Genomic DNA, 23,459 nt, shown 5'->3' with positions numbered 1-23,459 from the left:
GCAGCAAGTGAAGATTTCCACAGAAAGGGAAGGCTGTAGCAGTGAACTGCAGATGGGCACCAGGCAGTGATTGAATCCAAATAGCTAGGAATCTTTGGGCTGAGCCACTTCTGATCTTCATATTGATCTTCATAGAGCTTTCCAAAGAAAAAAAACCATCTGCATTTGAGAACTCATTCACAAGGCTGGTGTTCTAGTATCAGCTACTGAAACTTCACTGACATGGGAAAACCACAGGTAAATGAAATAAAATGAGGAGGAGTAGGGATATCTCTTATATTCTGACTCTTTGCAAGATTGTTGTAAAGCAGGGACTGTCTCCTGAGAACAGCAGACAGTTCTCCCCAAAGCCACTTCTTTGTGTTGGGTTTTTTGATTATTTTGAAACTATTTTGTCAAGCATTCATAGGCTGGATTAGCAAATGTGACTTTATTGCAAGAGGGAGGTGTCAAGGATGGGTTTCCAAAACACTGTGATGAAAACATTTAGGTGAGTAGCAAGAGGGAAAGGCCTTTGTGCTTTTGCTTCCCATGAAATCTAAAGGAGAGCATCCTGCCATGGTTTAGGGTTCTGGGGGAGTGAAAAATATCTGCTACAGTGGAGGCAGGAGAGCTCTTCCTTTCTTTACATGACTATCATTACAATCTTGCCTTGCAATGGGTGCCTCAAATAGCTGTTCATTGGTCTTTTGAAACAGTTGACTAATCTTCTCTTCCATAAGAGTATTTTCTTCTGAGATGCCCCATTTTGCTCATGAAAAGTTTCAGAAATAACTTCCGTTACAGCCATTCCTATCCAAGCCTTAAAGCACATACATAACCCTTACACAGTCGCATCAATAGGACAGAGTTTGGTTTGGGTATTTTTCCCCTCTTTAAGATAAAAGTTGTCAGAAGCAGCATAAAGTAAATGATGGTAAACCATAATCTAATGCAAAAAAAAAGGTTCTAATTCAATTGTCTCATCAAAATCAGTGCCATGATAGAAATTAAACTGCTACTCTGAAGCTGATACAGAGGGCTCTATGACATCTCCTCATATCATCTTTCTGTCCCAGGAACTGCTTCCATAATCATTTCTCTTCCAAGTCTTCTGTTCAGTGTACTACTTCTTTTCATGACACTTAACCCACTAGTGTTGTGTACTGTATGTATTATGCATTGCCTTTTGTGCATGCCATATATTACGAAGAGCCTTCTATCCCTGAGGGTTTCTGCAGCTATTTCTGAGTTTGTCCTACAGGGCACTTTCATGAAAGTCATCAGTTACCCTTTGCCATGAAGAAATGGATAATAGTAACTGAAAGTAGGCCAAGCCCATTAGATTATGATTAAAAGGCAGATTTTTTTTTAAATGCACTGAATGTGGTTCTAATGGGTGGACACTGGGCAGAAATGGTGCTGGTGAAGTCACAAGTGCTGTGTCCTTGGTCACTCTGTCTTTACAGTTACTTTATAGCTTTAATTGAATACTGAATCATGACGACTACAGTGACCTTTAATTTTATTCTAGTGACTTTCTTTCATGAGTCTTAAAAAAGAAATGCCACGCATGGTCCTGCCTTTGCTGTCTAGAGTGAATCTAGAGCAGATATTGGAAGCATAACTAAGTGTATGTCAAAGCAGGCTTGTAACTTGCCCCTTCTAATGCTATATCTTCAACTCTTTTGGGAACATGTATTTCTCCACTAGAAACAGAGGATTTTCCCCCAGAAGTAGTTTAGAACCTGCTTTGAGGTCCCCAAGCTGGTGAAGTCCCAGGCTGGCCCAAGGACTTTGGCATGAGGACCTGGCCCCAGCCCCTTGGTGGGAGCTCTGCACTTCCTCCTTGACTCTGGAGAGGTTGCAGGGTCAGTGGGACCCCCTACCCCCACTTGCACCTCTTCCTCTGTCAAGGCAATGACCTGCCTATTTTAGTGTCTCAGCTGAGCTGGAATAGCAGAGTTGGCAACTTCATCTCTGTGGCTGAATTTGGAAAGAATTTATCAGATGCAGTTCAATCAGGTCTGTACAGGCACCGCGTGAGGCTTGGATTCCTGCAGCCCCCAGGTGTTCAGCTCCCACCTGCAGCCCTCCCTTTATTGTTTGCTCTGCTCTCTGCAGATACAGTGCTGTGCTCCACATGTGAGCACACTGGTGACCAGGAGGGTTTTTCAGGAGGCAGGACCGGGTAAGGTGCCTTTTATTTCACTAGCAGACCCAGAGAAACTGTCAGGCCACACCCTGCTCCCCTTCATCAATCAGAGGCAAGTAGGAAATTACAGATTGTAGCCTCTGGCTTAATTAGCTACCTGCTATTCTTGTCCTCTTGCATCTACAGTAACTATTTATACACACAAGACTACATACAAGGCTGAGGCTCTCTGTTTTTCCTTGACCAGCAGTACTCTTCCCATGTAAGGTGGTAACTCACCTCCTTTGAAGCACACAATGGCATTTTTCCCTCTTGTTAATCATCCATATTTCACTGGTCACCATGATCATCACAGGTTGTACTCCAAGTGATTCCTTGAACCCGAGAATTTCCATAAGTATGCAGCATTTAAACACAACTTGCTATCATGTCTCTCTTTCCCTCTCTTCTCCTTAGATGTAAAGGAGCATCCCACTATGGCCTTACCAAGGAACGGAAGAGGCGTTCCCAGGACTGCTCTCCAGACCTTGGCTCCAGCTTAGCAGTAGCTGCCCTGGGCCCTGAGCTCTCAGCAGCTGCGGCCATCGCCTTAATGACAGATGAGCCAGGGCTGGTGAACCCGGCCTTCAGCCCCACCTCAGAGGAGAGCCAGCTGGGCAGCAGCCCCGGAGACCTGCACCGCAGCAACCGGAACAGAAGTAAGAGCCAAAAATGGCAGCTTCAGAGCCTGCTAGGCCCTTGCAACATTCATTTTTCTGTTAAGTATTAGTCACTGGAGGATTAAAAAAAAAGTAAAAAAAGAAAAAGGGGTGGGGGAAGTGAAAGCTTTCATTTTTCATGGCTTATCAAATTGTGCACTCAGTGACACAATAGATTTGAGGTGAAAAAAAAATGGCTTGGCCAGGGGCAGTGTCAAGCTGAAAATGGACTAGCTGCACACATGTAAACTGCAAATCTTTGGAAAGATTATTTAGGTAAGTCAGCTCAGTTGGAAGATTAAATATTATATGTGATGGGCAGGGGAGATGGTGTAGCTGGGTAATGTGTCTCCACTAAATCTTAGTGGCTCAAGTAACGCCCACAGACATGGGCACCTACCCAAAACCCCGTTGGGAACTGTGTTTCACATTTGCCAAGTATTTTCAGGAAAAAAACCCTTAAGAATTGCCTTAGGAGCTTAGGGACATCTGCCAGCTTCTTGGGAAAGTGCAGTTTGGAGGAGCTGGTCCTGCTGAAATAACAACAGTCAAGGACAAGCTGCATCAGGAAACTTTGCCTTGATCTTTCACCTTGTGATATTTCACCTGTGTCTGATGAGTGTCACGAAAAACATGGCCTGGCCAAAGCCAGAGTCAGAAGTGTTAATGGTGAGTTCAAAGCATGTATTTGAGGATTTTGAAGCTCAAATGGAAAGCCCACCTTGTGTGCTGCCAGTTGCATGTTGGGAAAATGGATGCTGGTATGAAGAAACACTAGGAAATGAGAAGCATTATCCTTTTGTTGTGCCAGGGTTTGGAGAGGTGAGGAAAGGAAGGGTGCAAGAAGAGAGCACTATAATCTCAATAAATTCTGTCAGTTTTATTGAGTGTAGAGGCCACAGTCTGGTTTGAGGGAATGTTGTATTATTAGATTACAATATTTGGCTAGCATGCAGAGCTGGAACAGACAGAACAGCAACAGCCATGAAGATATCTTTAGCAGGATGGGAAAGAGTGACATGTTTTGAAAGTATTATGACTTTTCTTTTGTGTTGCAGTACCCGAGTCAGAATATGTGAGATTTTGGTCCCTCCCACCTGATAATATTTGAATTTTTTGACATGAAACAGTTGGCAATCATTGGTAGCTTTAGAAGCATTGCAAAGTTTTGAGGCAGTAGTAGTAGTGGGGATTTTTTCAAGAAGAGTTTTTAACGGCTTCCAGCTTTTTTCCTTCAAACATGTATAGTTTGGGAAGGGCAGTGCTTCTTCCTTTTATATGTATTTTTCACAGAATTGCTGCTGATGGAGTATTATTCTTTCAAAAGCTACCACACTCACAGAAGATTTCTCCATGTGGCTGGCAAAACAAACAGGAAGGTGGCAATTCAAGGGTGTGGGACTGAGGTAGGGTGATTGTACCCAGATTCAGGTGGGTGCAGCCTTGAAGTATCAGCAGGACTCAGGGGCAAAGCTGAAGTACAGGCAGCCCTGATGTTGATGTTACATCCCATCATATGCCGAGGGCTGCAGAAATGCTGTGGTTCTAGACCAGAACTGCTGAACTGTACTGATTTGGTTTTTTTCATGCTGTTGCAGCTCGACACTTTGAACGTTCCACTATAAGAAGCAGATCTTTTAAAAAAATAAACAAGGCGTTCAGTGTTCTTCGAAGGACAAAAAGTGGAAGTGCCGTTTCCAACCAGACTGACCGGGAAAGGGAGACTGTTGGAAGCTCTGCTGCTGGAGAGGAAGGTAATGTTTTGTTCATCTTGTGTTGTCACTCAAAATGGGGTATGGAGCCCTATTCACGTGGGAGCTGGATATCCGTGACTGACGGGCCTTTCATGTGGTGGGCTGTGCGTGATTAAAACAAACAAACCAGAAAACGCAATCTTTCCTTATTTTCTTCTTTCAAAAGATGTTACTGACTGGCAAGCAAGAATATTGCTGGGGTGTGTGGGACCTCATGTAGGGCTGTTCTGGTAACAGCCTGTATGCTATAGCCAGCCCAGGATCTAGCTCATGGGGTGTGGGATCTGGGCATTTGGGATCTATTACTGGAGCTGTCATTGATTTGCTCTGTAATTTTGTTCAAGTCTCTTCATCAGCAAGTGCCTGTCCCTCTAAAACAAATGGATCACAATAATCATACTTTAGAAGAACTTAATGAGTTTTGGCTAATGTTTATGAAGCACTGGAAATTCCCAGTGGGAGGACGGTATGGAAGTGCGAAGTACTGTAATTATTCCGCATTTCTGTGGGCTCCTTTATTACCTCAGCCAGGCAGGTGATGAGGTAAGAATGCTCTGCTCTTAAACAGCAGGGAGAGGCAAGTTTGTCTGATGTATGTCAGGGATGAGGGGTCTGGCAGGTAGTAACACTTAACATTTGGCATTCTCAAAGCAATAAGCAAATGTTACTAATCAGTTTGGACCATAATTATGAAACCAACAATGGCATTCATGCATCAAGAGGAAGTGATGATAGAGTGGGAATCAATGTCTTAATCAAGGTCTTCACTCAGCTTATTATTCCTTTGCTTGATGCCTCAGCACGTCATGTCTCTTCCCAGTTCAAATGTTCAGGATGCAGGCTTTAAGAATACAAAATATCCAACTTCCTTTTGCTCTGTATTCAGGTTCTCATTGAAACACAAACAAAATAAGAACAAAAGGCTGCCAAATGCTACTTTCAGGTGTCATTGTGATGCCATTATGAATAGTGGTGAATTGGAGAACCACGTTCAATATTCTTCTGCTTTATTTGTTCACTCTTTCAGGAGAGTTTCACAGTGTTACTGCGTTCTTGGTACTTACTCTCCTACTTCACATACTTGCTGATAGAGCAGAAATAAAACCTGGTAATTCAAATTTGTGAACCTCCTCCATAAAAGGGATGGGAATATACTCCTTGACCTGGAAACATCATGAATAATTTTACTATATTTAAAAATATTTTAAATAATTTTTATTATTAAAAATAATGGGTTTTTTTTCCCCCAAGTAAAATTTTGCAAGTAAGTTGTTTATATCTCTGAGCAGGCAGATAGATTTCTTGTTCCATAGCAACTCTTCAATCCACTGTGAGCAAACGCTTGCCTTTTTTTAGAATGAGTGAAATTCTCCATGCCTCAAGTTCATATTTTTCAAAAGACATCCCTTCAGGATGAGATACAGACAATTTTCTACCTAGACATATAGTTGACATTAGTAATAGTTCCACTGAAATCTTGGCTTCATGTCCAGGGTGTGCAAATAATCTGGATGTCAACAGCACCTATCCAGTAGCCCAGTGCAGTCCAGATGTTAGCAGAAGTTAGCAGAAAAGTGTGAAGATGTCACTGGCCTTTACATTCCCGGCAAATGAAAAGCATTGTTGTCTCTGTAAGGGATGTATAATGGCAATCACTCCAGGGCCCCACTGACAGTGTCAGGATTGTCATTCTCTCCTTGGCTCCGCTTGTGGTTTCATTCCTCTGCACCCAGCACGCCTGTAAACTTCCAAATGTATTCTGCTGCACTGGAAAAACCAGGTAGGCGTATAATTACTTAATAAGCAGTTACTCTTAAGTATGAGATCACAGAAGCTGGGTACCTAAATTACTTTATTAATTACATTTGCAAAGAATGCATTTTGATTACATAGTTCTGGGACTAGATCTTTAAAAAATGCAAGCAAGTAACTTTACAAATAAATTCAAATTTTTTGAAGCAATGCAAATACAACTTGAAACAAAGATCGCAATTCAGTCCTTTGCAACAGGTGCTTTGTGTAATGGCATCTCAAAGGCTTTCTCTGTTTCCTCTTCTTGGAGGAGGAAATGAATGTACTTCTTTCTGTAGCGATTATCATCATCCTGCCAGCTGGGGGCTAATTTTCTTCTCCAGTTCTGTATGTTTTCTTCTTTTTTTTTATTTTTTTAAAACCTCAGCTGCTCTGAGCACTCTGCAGCTAGACTTCTGATTAGAGCTGTGGGTCAGTCTTTAGGGATAGCTGCTGTATGCTCTGCCCTGTGCTCACTAAAAGTCTTGCATATTGAAGAAAAGGGAGCCCTGCATATCTGTCTAACCATTGCCTCGCCACTCTCCTAGGAATGGAGGTGCTCCTGTGGGGGTGAATGAGGTGGTTCCTCACTTCAGAGGTCCCCACACCCAGTGGGAAAGGTGCTGCTGCCTTGCCCAAAGTTTCACATGTTTGTATCTGGGACCATCTGAGAACAGAACTCAGCCATGACTCATTGCCCCAGGAGTTCAAGCAGCACTTCACCAACTCACTGGTGACCATTTTCCTCACCAGGTTTAGTCAGTGCATGAGCAGAATAAAGCTGAAACTATACCAGCCTCACAGAGTGATATAAGCCCCTTCTTGCTGATAACCTCTTCTTGATAAAGGAGAGGTAAGATCATCTGGCAAAGCTCAATGTGTAATTCATCTGACTCCAGTTTTCAAAATACCCCCATCTTAATTCATATGTCTCTGTTTCATCTATTTTGCCTGTATTTTGGTCAAAGGAGCTCTGAGAATGAGCTCCATAACAAGTACCCGTGTATTAGCCTTCAGCAACCTTTCATTAAAAGTGTGTAGGTGCCTTTAATCCGAAGTTGCTATGTTTGTTGAGCCAGTGCTCAGTTGCAATATGACTGTAAGGGTACAAGACAAAATAATGGTTTCTGATGAGGGAGAAAAAACATTCAAATTCTTGTTAACTTGAAGCTGAATCTAGTACTGGTTTTGGAAAATTCTTTGACACCCAGGGACATTGTAAAACATGATGTTTAATATCAAATGCGTTTCTGTTATAATTACAGCAGAGAAATAGTTACAGTCTAATGCTATCTTATACCTGGAGCTGGTAGCCATCCCGAACTGCAGAGATTACTTCATGATTTATGTTAAAATCCTGTGGTTCGATTTGTTTAAACAATGTTATAGGGGCTCATTTTGGATTTAAATTATTCAGAGGCTTTCTTTATTTCTCTGTTTTTGTGGCATTTTCAGTAGAGAGTTGTTAAATGTCCAAACCAAAGAAAATGTTAGAGGTGAATGAAAAGTACAAATACTAATGAGAAAATATTTTGGGGGAAGGAGCTGTTAACGTTGTCTCATTTTTAATGCTTTGTTATTTGTAAAATCCCATGCAAAGAAATATTTGTCTGTAGGCAGCACCCAAGTTTGTGATATTTATCTGAGAGCAATTTCATTAACAACATTTACAGCTACAAATAGCTTTCCTGGTCTGAAGTAGAAGTTTAGAAAGTTTAAAAGAAAGAATTTCATTCTGAGATGTGAGGGAAGGTGACAGGGACATGCTTAAGGCACTGATGCATTTAAGATGTAATATCTTCTGACTAGATCTACTAGTGTAAATGACCTTGACAATCTACTTAAATGATAAAATATCTCCAAGCAAAGTGTGTCCAGCTTTGCTATGCTTATTTGTATCACTGTGCTCTTAGTTTGGCTTTACACCTTAAATTCAGTTCCAAGAAGGACTATAGATATATATACTCTTTACTCAAAGTGATCTACAAATACAAGTTGTGAACCAGCTAATGTTCTAGGAGCAAAGAATTTGCAGGTACAATTGAAAAAACTTCCTTACAGTTTTAGAGTAAAAGAGCTGTGTTTTTGACTTTCAAAAACATTCACTGATGTAATTTTGCCGTCAAGACATTGTAAAAGAAATTTAAGATCACTTGAGGATGGCCAATGTTTTTCAAAGTCAACTCAGTCTCAAAGTGGATGTGGTTCTCCCATCTGGTATTGCTTTGCAGCAGGCAAGACCAAGGCAGCCCCAGCAGGCACTGGCAGAACCACAGAACAGGCTTCCCTCTTGTACTGTTCAGTGTGAACCCTGTTATATTTTTGAGTGATATATATTCACATACATATATATAATAAATAGATAGATAATATAAATACTTCAGTGTTTGGAAAAGTACGTGAAGAAAAAGAAGGTAAGTGAAACAAAGATGGTATCAACCACTTCATGGCATTAAAGCTTTCTGTGTACAGAAAAAGAAGTGGTTTATCCAGCCCCAGGACAAGACAGTGTAGCCCAACCTCTGTCTCAGGAAGGCTGCACCCCACAGAAATCCCACACTTTTCCTATTTTTCTCAGATTTTATTCAGTTGCCATTCTGATTTCCCAAAAGAGCTGTTACAGAACTGGTTCAAAGTACTCTGCTCTGGAATGATGAGCCAGGCAATTTCCTGAAGAAAAAGATTGTCTCTATAGCATTTCCTCTACTGCAGACTGATGAATTTGCCTGCTTCATATGAGAGTCACAACTCTTTAGATACGCAGTCAACTCCGCAACAGTTTCATTTTAGTTCTTCTGGGACTCCTTTGGCAAGAGGAATGTCCAGAAGCAAGAAGAGAGATTAGAACTGGCATCACCTTCTACCTGCCCCTCCACTGGAGAAGCATCACTGGAGAATTAATGGAAGGCATTAAATCAAAATAATGGCAAACCTTTGGGAGAATGGCATGATAAATGAAAATCTATTGGAAAGGAAAATTTGCAGAATAAAGTTCCCCACCAATACAAGGGCATGTGACACTTACAGACACATTAATTTTCCAAGACTAGGTTACACAAGCTTAATTTAAATTCTGGTGTCCAGATGCTGGGAAGGATGAATGTGTGCTCCTGCAGATGCTCCTGCTTGTGGGGGTGAGCTGGCACATTAGTCAAGCTGCCTGATCTAAATGAGGATTTGCAACCACAGATACAAGTTTTGTTTACAGTGACCTTTGATTAATCTGGACTCAAGAGTCACTGCAAACACTGCACATTGTCACACTGAGTCCTGGGAATGAAGGCAGAAGCTACCCTTGTGGCAGCACTGTTGGAAGGAGCATGATATGCACAGAAGTCAGCAGAAACCTGAGCACTGAAGGAATGCTACCATTAAATATTATAAACTGCGGGGAAAAAATAGTAAGCATAATTAAAATTTTGTAAATACTCTGTCTTGGCGACTATACTAATGAATTCTCAGCGTCCCACACTGTGAGATAAATGGAGTTCGCTGTGCAAAGCTGGTCTCTCCTATGTTGTTTACCCATAAAGTAATATGTGAAAATATTGATAACATTGCACACTAACATTAAGAGAATACTGCTTGAGAAAAAAGCCCACACAGTCTTTCTGAATGCAGGTGACATTTTATTATATTGACAGATTCAGAATGCTCCACACAACCCCCCGTGACAAAAACACAACACTCTGTGGGAAAACCTGGAAGAATCACCAAAAACAAGACAGAAAGTTTCCTTCTTTCTAGATTCAGCAGCTCTTCGATATTTAAGGACTGGAAATATAAAATGGTAAAGAAAGGTATGCAATACTCCTGGGTTTTCCTGCTCTGGAAAACCTGACCAAAGAGAACTGAGAATTTTAAATAAGTGTGTAAGGGCTGGAAAATGGAGTCTGTGAAAATTGTTACTCCAGCCTTACAACAGAACATATATATGTCTGAAAGGTACAAGCCCTCAACTCAGTTTAAGTTCCTTCAATTGGGCTCCTGAGGCCCCAGTGGTTGTATGTAACCAGGTGCTGAAGCAGGATCCACTTTTTCTGGGTATGGTCTACACATTAAAAATTCAATTTGATGACATTGCTTTCTAGACATGGCATCATCATGAAATATGCATGGTAAGTTTTCATGAAACTGCACACAATGTATGCAGATTTTTTGGTGAAAAAGCAATTATGAATTTTCTTATTTTTAAGAAGTGTATTTGTGTACTTTATATATTTATATTGACACACTTACTGTTAGTTTATCAAAATAGGTATTGACCTTTTACTTAGGACAGTCTAGGTTGTTGAGAATCCAAATCTCCATGTAAATGTCTGGGATGAAAAGAAGAGGCAAGTCTTCAAGTAAGAGAGCAGAAATTAATGGATCATAGAGGAGTTATTTTGGTTGCTTAGCCCATCTGAGGAGAAAATATTTTTTTATTATGTATATTTGATAAAGAACACAAATCAAATGAAGACAGGGAGTGAGGCAGTACAGTCTGCTAACTATGAAAAGGTGGCATTAGAGACTTGCAGACTGGCAAAATAAAAACATCTTGGGAAGATTTGGGTTGCTGTAGATTGCACATTTCAGAAGAAAATTAGACATTAAAAATTACTCTAAAAAATCTACATAAAGTCATATTGAAAGCCAAATACCACTGCAAGGCTTAACAAACCAGGTAAGGCATTGTTCAAAATGCAAAGAAACCTATTTATGTTTATACATATGTAAAGATATAGGTAAGTCTTGTACAAGTATAGAGACTTGTTCACTGCCACGTTGCCCTGATTTTGCTCTGGGATAATTACAGGTTGAAATAACATGACAATGTCAATAGCTTCTTCAATTCTTGTTCCGCAATTCTCCATGGACAAGAAATGCAACTGGATAATTCCTTTGGAAGGGTTTTTAGAATGAGCTATGGTAAAATCAGCATCAGTGTCAAAAAGTGTAGTTTGACAGGATGTGAAGTGAGTCATCATAATAGGTCTATTATACCACTGTTGTGGTAGTCTTCAATTTATACACGTATATTAATTTATTTGCATGTAGAGAAGATACCTGGATCTACAGATTTTCATCTGTATTTTTACAGATAACTATCCTTGTAGCCACACTGAGAGTGTGAAATGTGCATGCTTATTCTGATGCAGGGATCAGGCCATTGGTGGTTTTTGAGAAGTATTTGTACCGTGTGACTTTAAGCACCCCACTGAGATGCCAGAGTTAATTGCCTCTTTTCTTACACACCAGTGGACAACATTTGGCACCTCCAGGGGTGATTTAGCATGGGAATCACTCTCTTTGGGTGCCTGTGGACTGCAAAGGAAGTCAGAGCAAGTAGATCACCAAATTGTGCATTTGAGGCCTGGATTTAGATCAAGTGAATCCACCCTTCAGGCTAGAGAGAATTGAGCAAATTACAATCTGAGCAAATAGCGTTTAGAAAATAAAGGAGCATGGGGGAAATGAAGCACCTTCCATTCCTGAAACATTAAAGTTGCCTTCAAAAGTGAAGTAAACCTGTATCAGCACAGAAACTGCTATTACAAGAATAAATGGTTGAGTATTAGGTTGATGAAGGCTGTGTAGTTATCTAGACAGACTTTTATTGCCTGTCAAGTCTGTATAAAACCACAAAGTCGAAGTCTGTGCTACTGGTAGGTGCTTTTTACAGACGTGGAGGAGGACAGCTTCCCACCCTGAAGAGCATATGATCAAAGAAGTGGTAAGGGATGCAACATGGTGTTTCTTAATATTTTTTCCTGTTCTTTCTTTCCCCTTGCCCTCTCTTAAAAGGTTTTGGTGCCTTGCTGGTTTGTTGCCTGCTAATTCTGTAGTAGCAAATATTTATTCTATCTCAGATTCTGGTCTATAAAGTTTCATTTTTCACTAACCACTGTTCATTAACACTCACTGTACTTTAATTTCTAAAATAGGTTCTTGAAAAAATATTAGCAGTTAATTTTTTGACTTACAGGTTTGTCATATAACCACTGGATTGGATTCACATGCAAAAAGTTTAAATGCTTTCTCTGAGCTTTGGGGAATTCAAAATAATTGAAGGCTGCTATGCCTGTGCTGGAAAATTCACTGCTGCTTTTACTTCAGCTTTGCTCACTGCTGAATATGGATTAAAATTTTCAATTGACCTAGAAGGAAAGAAAGTGTTAATGACATGCTGTGAAATCAGACATGCCAGTTGAAAAGTAGGGTTTGGAAGATGATACTCTAATCCAGTGCATTATAAATACAAAAAGGACTCCTGCCCACTATTAGTCCCTCCTCCCCACAGCCAGATTGCCAGGGCCAGCAGAGATCTTTCCAGGTACTTTGAGCATACTGTGGTTTTAATAGACACATCACAGTAAGAGCCACTCATTCCTATTTCCTAGAGCTCAAGCAGTGATAAAAGGAGAGCAGTGTGGTAGGAAAACTACTGTGTGCTTTAGTTTGGACAAACCTTTGGTTTGTTGTATTTCTGGTAGCTAAAGATAAATAAAAGGCTTCCTTGGATGTCACAAGACAAGAGCCCTCTCCTCCACTGTGACACTAAAAATTGAGAAAACAGAGCAGCCTGGGATGCTACCAGTGGGTTTACAACCCAGCACAGCAGGAATGGATGTTTGTTGAGGTGCCCATGACCATCTGTTCTAGGGCCAGCAAGAAATGTGGCATGGTTCTGAGGTGTCTCTGGTGACCAAAAATGTATTTGATTCCCATAAAATGTTGATGTGTATAACTGTACGTACATTTCATCTGTCCAGATTACATCAAAGGTTTAAGGCTGTATTTTGTGGGGGAAAAAGGAAGTTTGAATATATTATTTGTAGAAAGATCCCTTCAAGTCCATTCAGCAAGCTTACCTATCCTTTTCTTCCCACTTGGTATAAATTACATCCATGCATAAAACCTAGCTTGACTAACTGGCAGGTATTCGAGGTTGTGCTGTGCATGTTTCAACAAAGCAAAGTTGTGTTGTCAAATAAATACCTTACAATATGCATTTCCAGGTTTTCCCAGGTTGTATCACCTGATTCCAGATGGGGAAATTACCTCCATTAAGATCAGCCGTACCGACCCCCATGAAAATCTGGCCATTAGGATTGTGGGAGGCAGTGAGACCCCTTTGGTTCACATTATTATACAGCATATTTATCGAGATGGGGTAATTGCCAGAGATGGAAGATTGCTCCCTGGAGACATGATACTAAAGGTACAGTACTGTGGAGGTACGAGATAAAAATATCCTGACAAAGAATAAGATGGTTGAAGTCAATCACGATGAGATTTGCAATGTTGCATGCAGAAAGCCATTCTAAAGTTCAGAGCACCACCTGTAAGGCACTATGATTTCCTAGCTTTTGCTGACCCCAGTGATAGCTGAGGACACTTGAGGCATGCCAAGATTGTGCCATGCCTTCTGCTTTATGCCAGACAGACTTGGCCAAAGGGATTTCCCAGGATCACAATGTGGGCATACTTCACTCTAGCAGTGAATAAAAATGCTTCTGCATGGTGGTTCCCAGCAGCAGCTGGATAAGCATCCACCGCCCAGCTACATGTTTCAGGGAGCCTTTTTGTCCTGGTGCCAGCACAGAGCAGCAGAGCTAATGGCACCACTAAAACAAAGATGTTCCTGCAGGGCACATCCAAACTGCACAATGAAGCTGTGACTGTAGCATGGATGGGCCCAGCCTAGCTCTTCCCAGTCATGGCTGACTGCCCGGGATTTACTAAGGATTCCTGTGAATTTCAGCCCCATCCTGGTGCAGCTCATGCTGTTTGTGGTACCCAAGGTAGCAGCCTAAAGCTAGTTGAGCTGTGTCGCTCTGGGTGCAGTCCTCCCCACCAGACTGCAGCAGAACAGCCCCCGTTGTTCCTACATAGGAAATCTGCAAAAGCAAACACCAGCCAAATACTCTTGTCCATGCTGGGGAGTATTTATCTTACATTTTGGGGATGTTTCTTAATATTTAAATGGTTCAACCTGTGCAATGTAAAGCTACATGGAAATATCTTGTCTGATTCAGGTTTTCTAGCCAGTGATGAAATACAATCTTGCAACTGGTTTTCATTTAGCAATATAAAGTGCAATGCCTAGTTACTCTTGCACATATGAACATGATGGGATTGACTGGAAACTCTTTTGTCCTCTTTATTTTCCTCAGCCAAATTTTAAAAATGGTAGTTATACAGTTTTACTCTCATCCAAATTAAATCTCACCTGGAAAACACTGAGAAAAAAAGGAAAGTCTGATTCTCTAGTGTGGTAAATCAGCATAATTGTTAGTAAATATCCAAGGCATTTAAACTTCAGCTTGAGGCTCTTTCCTTCTTTGTAATTAGAGATTCATTAGTGAAGAAAAAAAAAATTTACTGTACCTAGAACAGCTGGGAGATAAAGAAGAAAAGAAACAGCAGGAAAACAGTGGGAGTGAAAGGAAAGGCTGGCAAGGCAATTTGAAATCAGAAGCCTGTAGAATAAAACTAAGATATATGAAAGGATATTGAAGCTTGGGAAAGAGCAATAAGAAAGATGAAAGCTAACATGTATGTCTGGAGACTATCAGGGAGAGAGGGGAAGAAAAAGGACAGAAACTGTCTGTGCAGCGCATCCTTTTCTTGTGGGGAAGATTGTTCTGCACCGCAAACTTGGCCTCCTGTGTGACACAGTTAGAAATAGCACGTGTCACTTCATATGAAGACATCTCTGTATATAGATCTGCCCTCCTCAGTGCCAACTCAGAATACACCGTCTTTCTGCTGCTGATTTACACTTCTCTGTTCCAGGTAAATGGCATGGACATCAAAAATGTGCCTCACAACTATGCCCTGTCAATCCTGAAGCAACCCTGCCACGTGCTGCGACTGACGGTGCTCCGAGAGCAGAGGTACCGATGCCGAAACAGCGGACTTTCCCTTGATGCTCACTGCAATAGGGATGACAGCTTCCATGTTGTGCTAAACAAGAGCAGTCCAGATGAGCAGCTGGGAATAAAGCTGGTCCGCAAGGCTGACGAGCCAGGGGTATTTATTTTCAACCTGCTTGAAGGTGGCATGGCTGCTCGTGATGGGCAGCTGCAGGAGAATGACCGGGTGCTGGCCATCAATGGGCACGACCATCGCTACGGCAGTCCAGAGAGCGCAGCCCAGCTGATCCAGGTTTGTCATCCCCACTTTAACCACAGGGTTCGAACTGTGCAAAACACCAGGAAGAGTTTTTTCACCATCCATTGCAAACACTGATTCTGTGTATTTGGAAGAGGGAAGGAGTCAAGGTTGAATGGGAATTTACTCCTCTGAAAGCTCCTTGGTTTTCCTGTGAAGACAAGTGTGAACATGGGCGTGGACTCTCACAGAGGTGCCTGCCACCATCAGGTTTTGGAAAATATAGATCAGTACAAACATCTGTATACTCTGATCACCACCAGAGTGATGCCAGCTGCCAGAAGGCATGCCAGCCTTCCCTGGCAGCACTGGTTCCAGCAGAATCCTGACTCCTCTGGCTCAGGAGTCACCGTGCTCTCTGGTTCAGCCCTGGAGCAAACCAGAGTAGCCTAAGGCAGTGGACTACCAGTATAAGGTAGTCCACACCTTGTAGATATTTCTTACCTAAATCCAGTATATGGAAATCCAGATGTTTTGGGAAAATGGATCTGTAGTTATTAATCTCTCTTTAGACTCATGTGGAGTACTAAATGAGTGCTAATACAGACCTGTCAGATCAAAAAAACCCCATGCCTTTCTCACCTGTGAAATTGGTCAGCTTCTGCCTAATTTTCCCTCCAGAACCAATTTGGGTTTTTTGCTTACAGACTATGTTTTTAGAAAACTTCAACATAAAAAGCAAAGCCAAGAATCTTTTGTTGCTTTTATCTCATTTTTATAACTGTTATTATACTTGTGCAATTTTGAATTTCATTTGGAGGCGTGTAGACTGTTCACATATTGAAGAATTTCCTGGGCTTCAAAAACAAGATGTCAAATCAGGCCAACTTCTTCTTCTTTCTGACAGATATAATCAGAGTAATATCAGTCAGACTGAAACAAACAGTCAACTCCATGCATTTTGTGGAAAGGATTCCTGTGTTAGCATACATTCACAGTTGGTTGGTTGTAGCCAACTTTTTTTGTGAAGTTTATAGCATAGATGAAGAAAATGTCATCCCCTTACATAATGCCAGTTGTTGAAATTCTGGTCCAGCTTCTTTCTGGATTACCTTATGTAGCTCACTAACTGAGAACAGAAGGCAGAAGGAGGAAGGTTTAAATTCTCTGAGGGCAACAAGTCTGGAATGAAAAATTATCTAAAAAGCTATTATTCTTGGAACAGTTCTTTATGGCTACAAAATAAGGCATCAGTGCTTCACAAGCAAAAAACACATGACATGAAACGGAAAAAATTACTAACAAGAGTATTCACATACAAGTGTTTAAAAATGCAACTAAAGCCCTTATTGGTCTCCAAAGAGTGGATGTTAATTATAATAATGCTTGAAATGCACAACAATCCCTGGAAATTTAAACAAGTCCATCAAAGGGGAAACTCAAGTTTCCAAACAGCCAGGATTATATTGCATTGATGTGAGCTCTATGAATCACGTTTGTCTAATGCAAAATTCCTGGAACCTGTGTCTTTTTTGTAATGTTTTTCATCAATTACCATTTGCCTTTCCTGTTTCCGTGTTATGCCAGAGAAAAACCTTTATACCGAAGCCACAGGTGTTTTGCATTTGCTTCTTACACGAAGGGCTATTTCACTGTGTCCTCTGATTTCTCAATAGCATCCTTCCTGCCTGTGGAGAGCTCAGCATGCCACTTGCAGTGCATTGAGGTTCTTCTAATTTATGGTGGTGAAAGCTGCAAATACACCAACAGTTTCTTTAAAAACAGAACGTTCACTAAAAGGTGCAGTGGCTTGTTAAACCAAGCACAGCAGGAAGACTGTCAGATTTCTGTGTAATCTGATTATTTTTGACTTTTAAATAATGAATAATTGAGACAATTGAGGCCTATAGAAACTATACACTAGCATATGTGAAGCAGTTGCTAATCAGTAGGTGTCTGGCTGTTTATAAGCTCTAAGCTCTGTCACAAGAACTGAAATGAAGAAAACGTGTAAGTGCTAATTAGGAATGTGTACACATCATAACACTTGGGAATTTGCTGCCTCCTGTTTGTCACATCATCTTAAGCCATGACCTTGTGTCAAAAGTGGCACTTTGAATCTAAATAACGAGACATTCCACATCTGTTTTCCATGAGAGTGACAAGAAAAGGAGCAAGGTAACAGATATGAGGTGCCCATGTGAGCACATCAAGCCAAGCTACATGGGCTGAGTCAGACTTTACTGACCCCAGATGTTCACCCTCCTCCCCACCTCCTTCTCCCACCATAGTTCAGAGCAGCTGCTAGGAACAGATGAGCAGCTCTCCTACCCAACAACTGCCTCTGACAAGCAGGTTGTGATGTGGAGTGTATCCGTGCTCCATCATCCCGGTGAGACATGGGGCAGCTTCTGCCAGGAGCAGCCCTTCTGCCTCTTTCTAAGATGCAATTACCTTACATGCTACTGAGCATCTTTCTAAGATGCTCAGAAGTTGCCATTGTGTCTCTGCCTTCCTGTTTGATTTGCCTTGGCTGTAACAAATTTTAATTCTTAAAAAAGAGTGTTTCAGCTCTTACTTGCACTTGGTATCAAAGCTCACCTCCTTTCTTTAATTTTCACTTCAGCATAAAATACAGAGAAAGAATTGTGGGAAAAGCCACTGGTAAGAGGGAGGGAGAGATTAGAATGAATCAGCAATAAATAAACTGATCGGTAGAAACATTAATGGGTTTTCATACGTATGTAAATACAAAAGCTGTTCTTCTTGTTTGGATAACTTTCTAAACCACTCTGACTTCTGAGAAACTAGTCAGCTTGACTGGCCTGTAGACAAATGTGCCATTGCAACAGACACTCTTGTTGAACTTTTGCTAGTTGTTCTATGAGAATTAATCATGTTTTACAACCTTTCTCTAAATAACCAGCTTTGAGGCTTACCATGTGGCAACAGATAAATTTCAAAAAGAAGTTGTGTTAAGTTGAAACTGTTCATTTTAGAGAAAACTGTATCTTTATAGGGCCACATGCCCTTGGGAGATTTAATCTCATGTTGTTCAGTTCCACCTCAGTCATATTACAAACCAGGGTGGGTTCCTTTCTCCCAACATACAGAATTCTGCTTTTGGGTACCTGTTGGGTCCAGAGTCCATGAATTAATATTCCATAAAACCAGATCTGTTAAAAATGCCTAGAAAGTTATTTTGAAATTATGTGTATATGCACCAAATTATATATTATGAAACTGTGAAGATTTGAGTTTCTAGTCAAAAAAATAGCATACCCCAAGATACTGGGAAAGTAACAAAGACGTGCACTTTTTTTACTTCACTGAAAATAGCATAGCTTGAACATGTATATTTCAAGCTTGAAGTTGGAGGTTTAGGAGAGGTAAGTTGCTTTTTCTTAACTAAAATGACATTTTTCCAAAGCTTTTTTTAAACTCTCAGCTACAACTATTGAATTCAGCTCCAGAAAGGACAAACCAAGCTATAAAAACAAAAACAAAATTCCCAGAAGCTTCCTCTGGCTTCTGTTAATTGTCTGTGGAAGTTTTGATTTCAATAGCGCAACTGGATCTGGGTTTGGTTTTCCGCTGCTTTTTCAATGCCAGCTTTCCTTGGAGCTTCTCCCCAGTAAGCAGTGCCAGCAAGTCAGCCAGGACGTCAGCAGCCCCCGGGGCTGTGGTACCAACAAGCATTGCAACAGCAGCCCCAGGGCTTCAGGCTCCAGATGTGTTTGTGGGGGGCTAGATACTGAGCAGTTCCTCTGGTATAACCTGAGAGCAAGCAGGCAGGAGTGCCTCTGCAGACTGGTCATCAAGAGCCCCTCCTTCCTAGCACAACACCAAGGTCTTTAGCCTAGAGAGAAGGAGATTAGAGGATTAATTTTTACATCTTCTGAGTATGCTTCTATAGCACTGAGGTTATTGCTACACTGTTCTTCATTTCAGTTCAGTATGTTGGTTTATGGCAGGCATCTATGATTTATCCAGGTAAACTCCACTCCCTCTCAGCTTTATCTTTGCATCACTGTTGTCTTGAACAGATTCATATGAGCCTCACTGAGGGGCAAATGAAGCCATTTGCTTCTAGGGAAACAGTGTTGATTCAATAAGACAGAAAAAAAACCCTACCTGTGCACAGAATTAACGCTAATATCAGGCAAACAGAGAGCCCCTTAAAAATAACAAACATAACCTCAGTAGAAGCACTGCAGCATCTCTCAGGCACACAGGTATTCTGACTGCATTATGAAAAAAGGCCTAGAAGTTCTTTGAGCTTGGGTTATTTGCTTTGAAGCTGCTCTTCCTAGAGTGAGAGTTTGTGAGCTGCTTTCCCATCCTAAACTTCATTACCTTGTGTGCTTGCTTGTGCCTACCCTCTTTCTCTACGCTCAGCTGCAGTTAGGATTTTATTTCACTAAAGAAAACACCTTTTCTCCCTTTCTTTAAGCTTCCTTACATTTGTCATGCTCATTGCATGCAGGTGGACTTAATTACATTGTTTATTCCCCACTTTCACTGGGCAAGGCCTAAGCACATCCCTGGTTTCGGGGTTAATTGTATCTTTTTCAGTTTTCCCATCCATTGGGCAGCAACAGCTCTGGCAGTCTGCCTGTCTCTCTACCATGGCAGGCAAATTGCTGCTTTGCAGTGGTATACATAGGTGTAGATGAGAGCTGATCAGAACTCACTGTGGTGGATCACTGCTTCCAGCCAAATTTTGGGGCAGGTAGAAAGGACTTTTTAGAGTTAACACCAAATTTTCAAGAGGAATATTAAGTAGCTGGCAGTAAACTTTTATGGACTTCATTGACCTGAACGGATGTTACTGCTTTATGTCATAGCAACCTCATTAATGGGAAATCCAACCAATGTTTAAGTGGTTCCTGCCTCTCACAGACACTCTGGGGCTGAGGTGCAGGGGTTTGTTGCACTGGGGCCATGGGATTCACACTGTGCCTCCTCCCACAGGCCAGCGAGAAGCAGGTGCACTTCGTGGTGTCGCGGCAGACCAGGCAGCAGCCCCCTGACCTCTTGCAGGAGACGGGCTGGAGTTCCAGTGCTGGCAGCTCGCAGCCGTGCCCCGCCGAGAGAAACAACCCTGGCAAGGTGAGGGCACTTGTGTGGTTTCTCTGCCATCCATGGGACAGGGGAATGGGAGGGCACCTCTTGTTTCATGTCTAAGAGTGTTATCTCTGGCTTCTGTCACCAGAAAAAGCATGTCTTACTTGGCAATGGAAGCACAAAAGCTGTGCTGCTCATTATTATTTATCCACTGGTTCTGCCCTGACTCTGCCTGGTGTGGGGAGTGAAAGAGAAGGCAATGGACAGTGCTGGGGCGGGTGCTGATGTGCACACAGTATCCTGGCCATGGCCACAGATCTGACCAGCACTGTGAATCTGCAGAGGACAATGTGCTCCAACAAAAAGAAAAATTTTCTCTGGAGTTTTCCCACCTGTAGCATAATCTTCAGACAAAAATCTTTCACATGCTGGCCTGAAAGATTCCCATAACCTACTTGAAAATTATGGTCATCATTAGGCTGTTGCTCATTTATTAAAATGCCCTGGCTGCTGAGAGCATGAGGACTTTCTGTGGAGCTTTAGACCCAAAGCATGTTTGGTCTGTTCTTGCAGCACCTGGAACTTGCAGGGTGTGGGGTCTGCAAGGGCTGCTGGTGTGCAGCACCCAACCCAGGGACACAGCACAGAGCAGCCATCTCACCCAGATAAGGCTGTGGTTACCAAACTGTGCCCCAGCTGTCCCTGTGTACCTGGTCAGAGTGTGTGTTTATTGCACCTAGACTCGCAATATTCTCTTTGCATAAGGCAGAGAGATGCTGATGCTCAAACATATGAGGTTTTAAGTAGGAACCAATGCAGCTAGAGTTTTGAAAATATGCTTTCTGAGCTTGCTCAGTGTTATTCTTTCCACTTTAGGGAGAGCAAAGCATGTCCTTGCAGGAACTGAATTTATTTCACTAAATTTGAAGCCATATTTCTGGATAATTTACTTTAATCACCCTGAGTGTCACCACTTATGCAAACCCATGCAAGCTTGACCCTGGCCACCGGTGCCAGGGGTGTATCAGGGAGGTGTGCAGGCAGGGCTTAAGTTCATCTTGCTTGATGGATAGCCAGTTGTGTCCTTAAAGGGACCTCTGGACCAAATATCTGGTGCACAGCTGTCAGCCAGGAGACAAGTCTAGCTCTGGATTTTACAAATGTTAAAATATACCCATTTTTCAGGTCTTTTAAAACTACATTATTCAGTGTTTTTATGTGTTAAAAATGCTAATATATATTTACGCATTTTTAGTTTTCCTTTTCCACAAAGTCACAATCACAGTTCTTATTAGGTGGGATCAGATTAGCAGGAGTTAAAACAGAAAGCAGTCAGTGTTCAGTAGCTACTACCAAGTAGCAAGTAGTGCCCAACTAATCATGCATCTGCAAGGCATGACTTTCTAATGAAGCAATGATTTCCTTCGGAAGATATGTGTAGGACAGCAATTAGCTTGTGTTGCTACTAAATGCTTCCTAGGGAAGATCCAAGCACCTGCTAACTCTACCATGTTGGTCTGAGTAATTAATTGATACCACATGGGATTATTTGGGAACACAGCTTGTCTCTCTCTGCCTTGAGATCCTCATTTTCTCTTCCTGTACCAAGAGATGTCGGATGGGAGTTCTTGGTAAGTCTCACAATATTTTGGGTAGCTGTGAGATTGAAGGCACAATGTTGGCTTCATAACAGTCCTTTAATGAGCAAGTGCTATAAAGACTAATGAATCATTTCTTGTTGCACAGGCCACAGCTTTTAGGGGGATTTCCATTTTCCCACAAGAGAGGAGTACTGCATAAGCACAAGTGGGTGTACTGCTGTGGGCTTCTGTCCAATGCCACCATTTGGGCACTTTCCAGGGAAGATCACAGCCTAAAGAAGAAAATTCTGAGCTGTTCCTACCTCCCTTTAGCTTTGTGTGTACATGGTAGAGGGCTTCTATCAGAGAAAATGCTCTGGCAGTAGATCAGCAGATCAGTACAGCCAGTAGACACCATGAGCTTCGGGCCCTGTAGACTTTTGGTCTGAGTTTAAATATTTCATGATATTTTGCTGAGGGTTTAACTGAACATAATTTGCAATTCAAGATTTTTAAACTGTCTTTGAAAGATTAAAAAATATTATTTATTTTAAGTAGGCATTACTGCTGGAGTAATGCTTGCAAGCCTAGGGCCTTTACAGTATCCTAATGCAGTGCATGCTTCTGCCCAAAAACCAAGGTAATGCTTGTTGGTTGGACCTCACTGTCAGGGGAGCCTCCTGTGTGTGTGGTCTGATGAGTCTGCTACCTACTGCTATCTCTGGGATTGCTTTATTGTATGTGATTAATAGAGGATTGCTAGCTGCCTTGATTTCTGGCTTATTTTAAGGCTTTTTTTTTTTTTTTGTCCCCTAAGCTTACTGAGGAAAGTGATATTAGATGGTCAGGAATGCTTTCTTTGAGTGAAACTGCTCTCACTGTAGAGCATGTATGTATACATGGGCTGAAATCTGCTCTCAAGCCATGGCTGTGTTCAGCATTAAGAATAAACTCTAGCTCCCAGCAGCCCTCTGGCTCGTGCGGTGGCTCAGGAGCCACTTTGGGCCAAGCTCTTGGCCTCAGGACAGCCAAGCTCCATCTGTACAGCGTGGGGAGGTGCCTCTCTTTCAGGCCAGTGGCAACCAGCCCTGTTGCCCACAAGGCCCTGGATAAGAAGAGGATGATCTCTTGTGACCATGTCCTTCTCTGGTGGCAGCAATGCCGGTGTATGGTGTGCCAAGAGATTGGTCCTGCCCAGGATCTCATGGATCTGTTTTCCTTTGTACAGAGACTGGGGGAGCACAGCCCAAACTGTTCTGGCTGCTGCCTGGATTCAGAGAAGAGATGTCACAAACACTTTCTTGTGCAGCTGAGGTTGTGAAGCCAGGCTGTA

At 41.8% G+C, this 23,459-nt stretch overlaps 1 protein-coding gene across 2 annotated transcripts in view; it reads left to right on the top strand.

The window, feature by feature from the left end:
* LNX1 (ligand of numb-protein X 1) overlaps nucleotides 1-23,459 on the top strand; it is a 66,420-nt gene that overhangs the window by 29,228 nt on the left and 13,733 nt on the right. For both annotated transcript variants that reach the window (XM_053940282.1, XM_053940281.1), the window contains exons 2-6: nucleotides 2,591-2,832; nucleotides 4,431-4,586; nucleotides 13,382-13,584; nucleotides 15,162-15,533; nucleotides 20,454-20,591. In XM_053940282.1, the coding sequence (XP_053796257.1) occupies nucleotides 2,591-2,832; nucleotides 4,431-4,586; nucleotides 13,382-13,584; nucleotides 15,162-15,533; nucleotides 20,454-20,591 (1,111 nt within the window). The remainder of the gene's footprint in view (nucleotides 1-2,590; nucleotides 2,833-4,430; nucleotides 4,587-13,381; nucleotides 13,585-15,161; nucleotides 15,534-20,453; nucleotides 20,592-23,459) is intronic.

Source organism: Vidua chalybeata, chromosome 4, assembly GCF_026979565.1.
Source record: "Vidua chalybeata isolate OUT-0048 chromosome 4, bVidCha1 merged haplotype, whole genome shotgun sequence".
In the NCBI taxonomy this organism is placed as follows: domain Eukaryota; kingdom Metazoa; phylum Chordata; class Aves; order Passeriformes; family Viduidae; genus Vidua; species Vidua chalybeata.
Note: the sequence above shows the minus strand (reverse complement) of the source record. Positions and strands in the feature narration are given on the sequence as shown.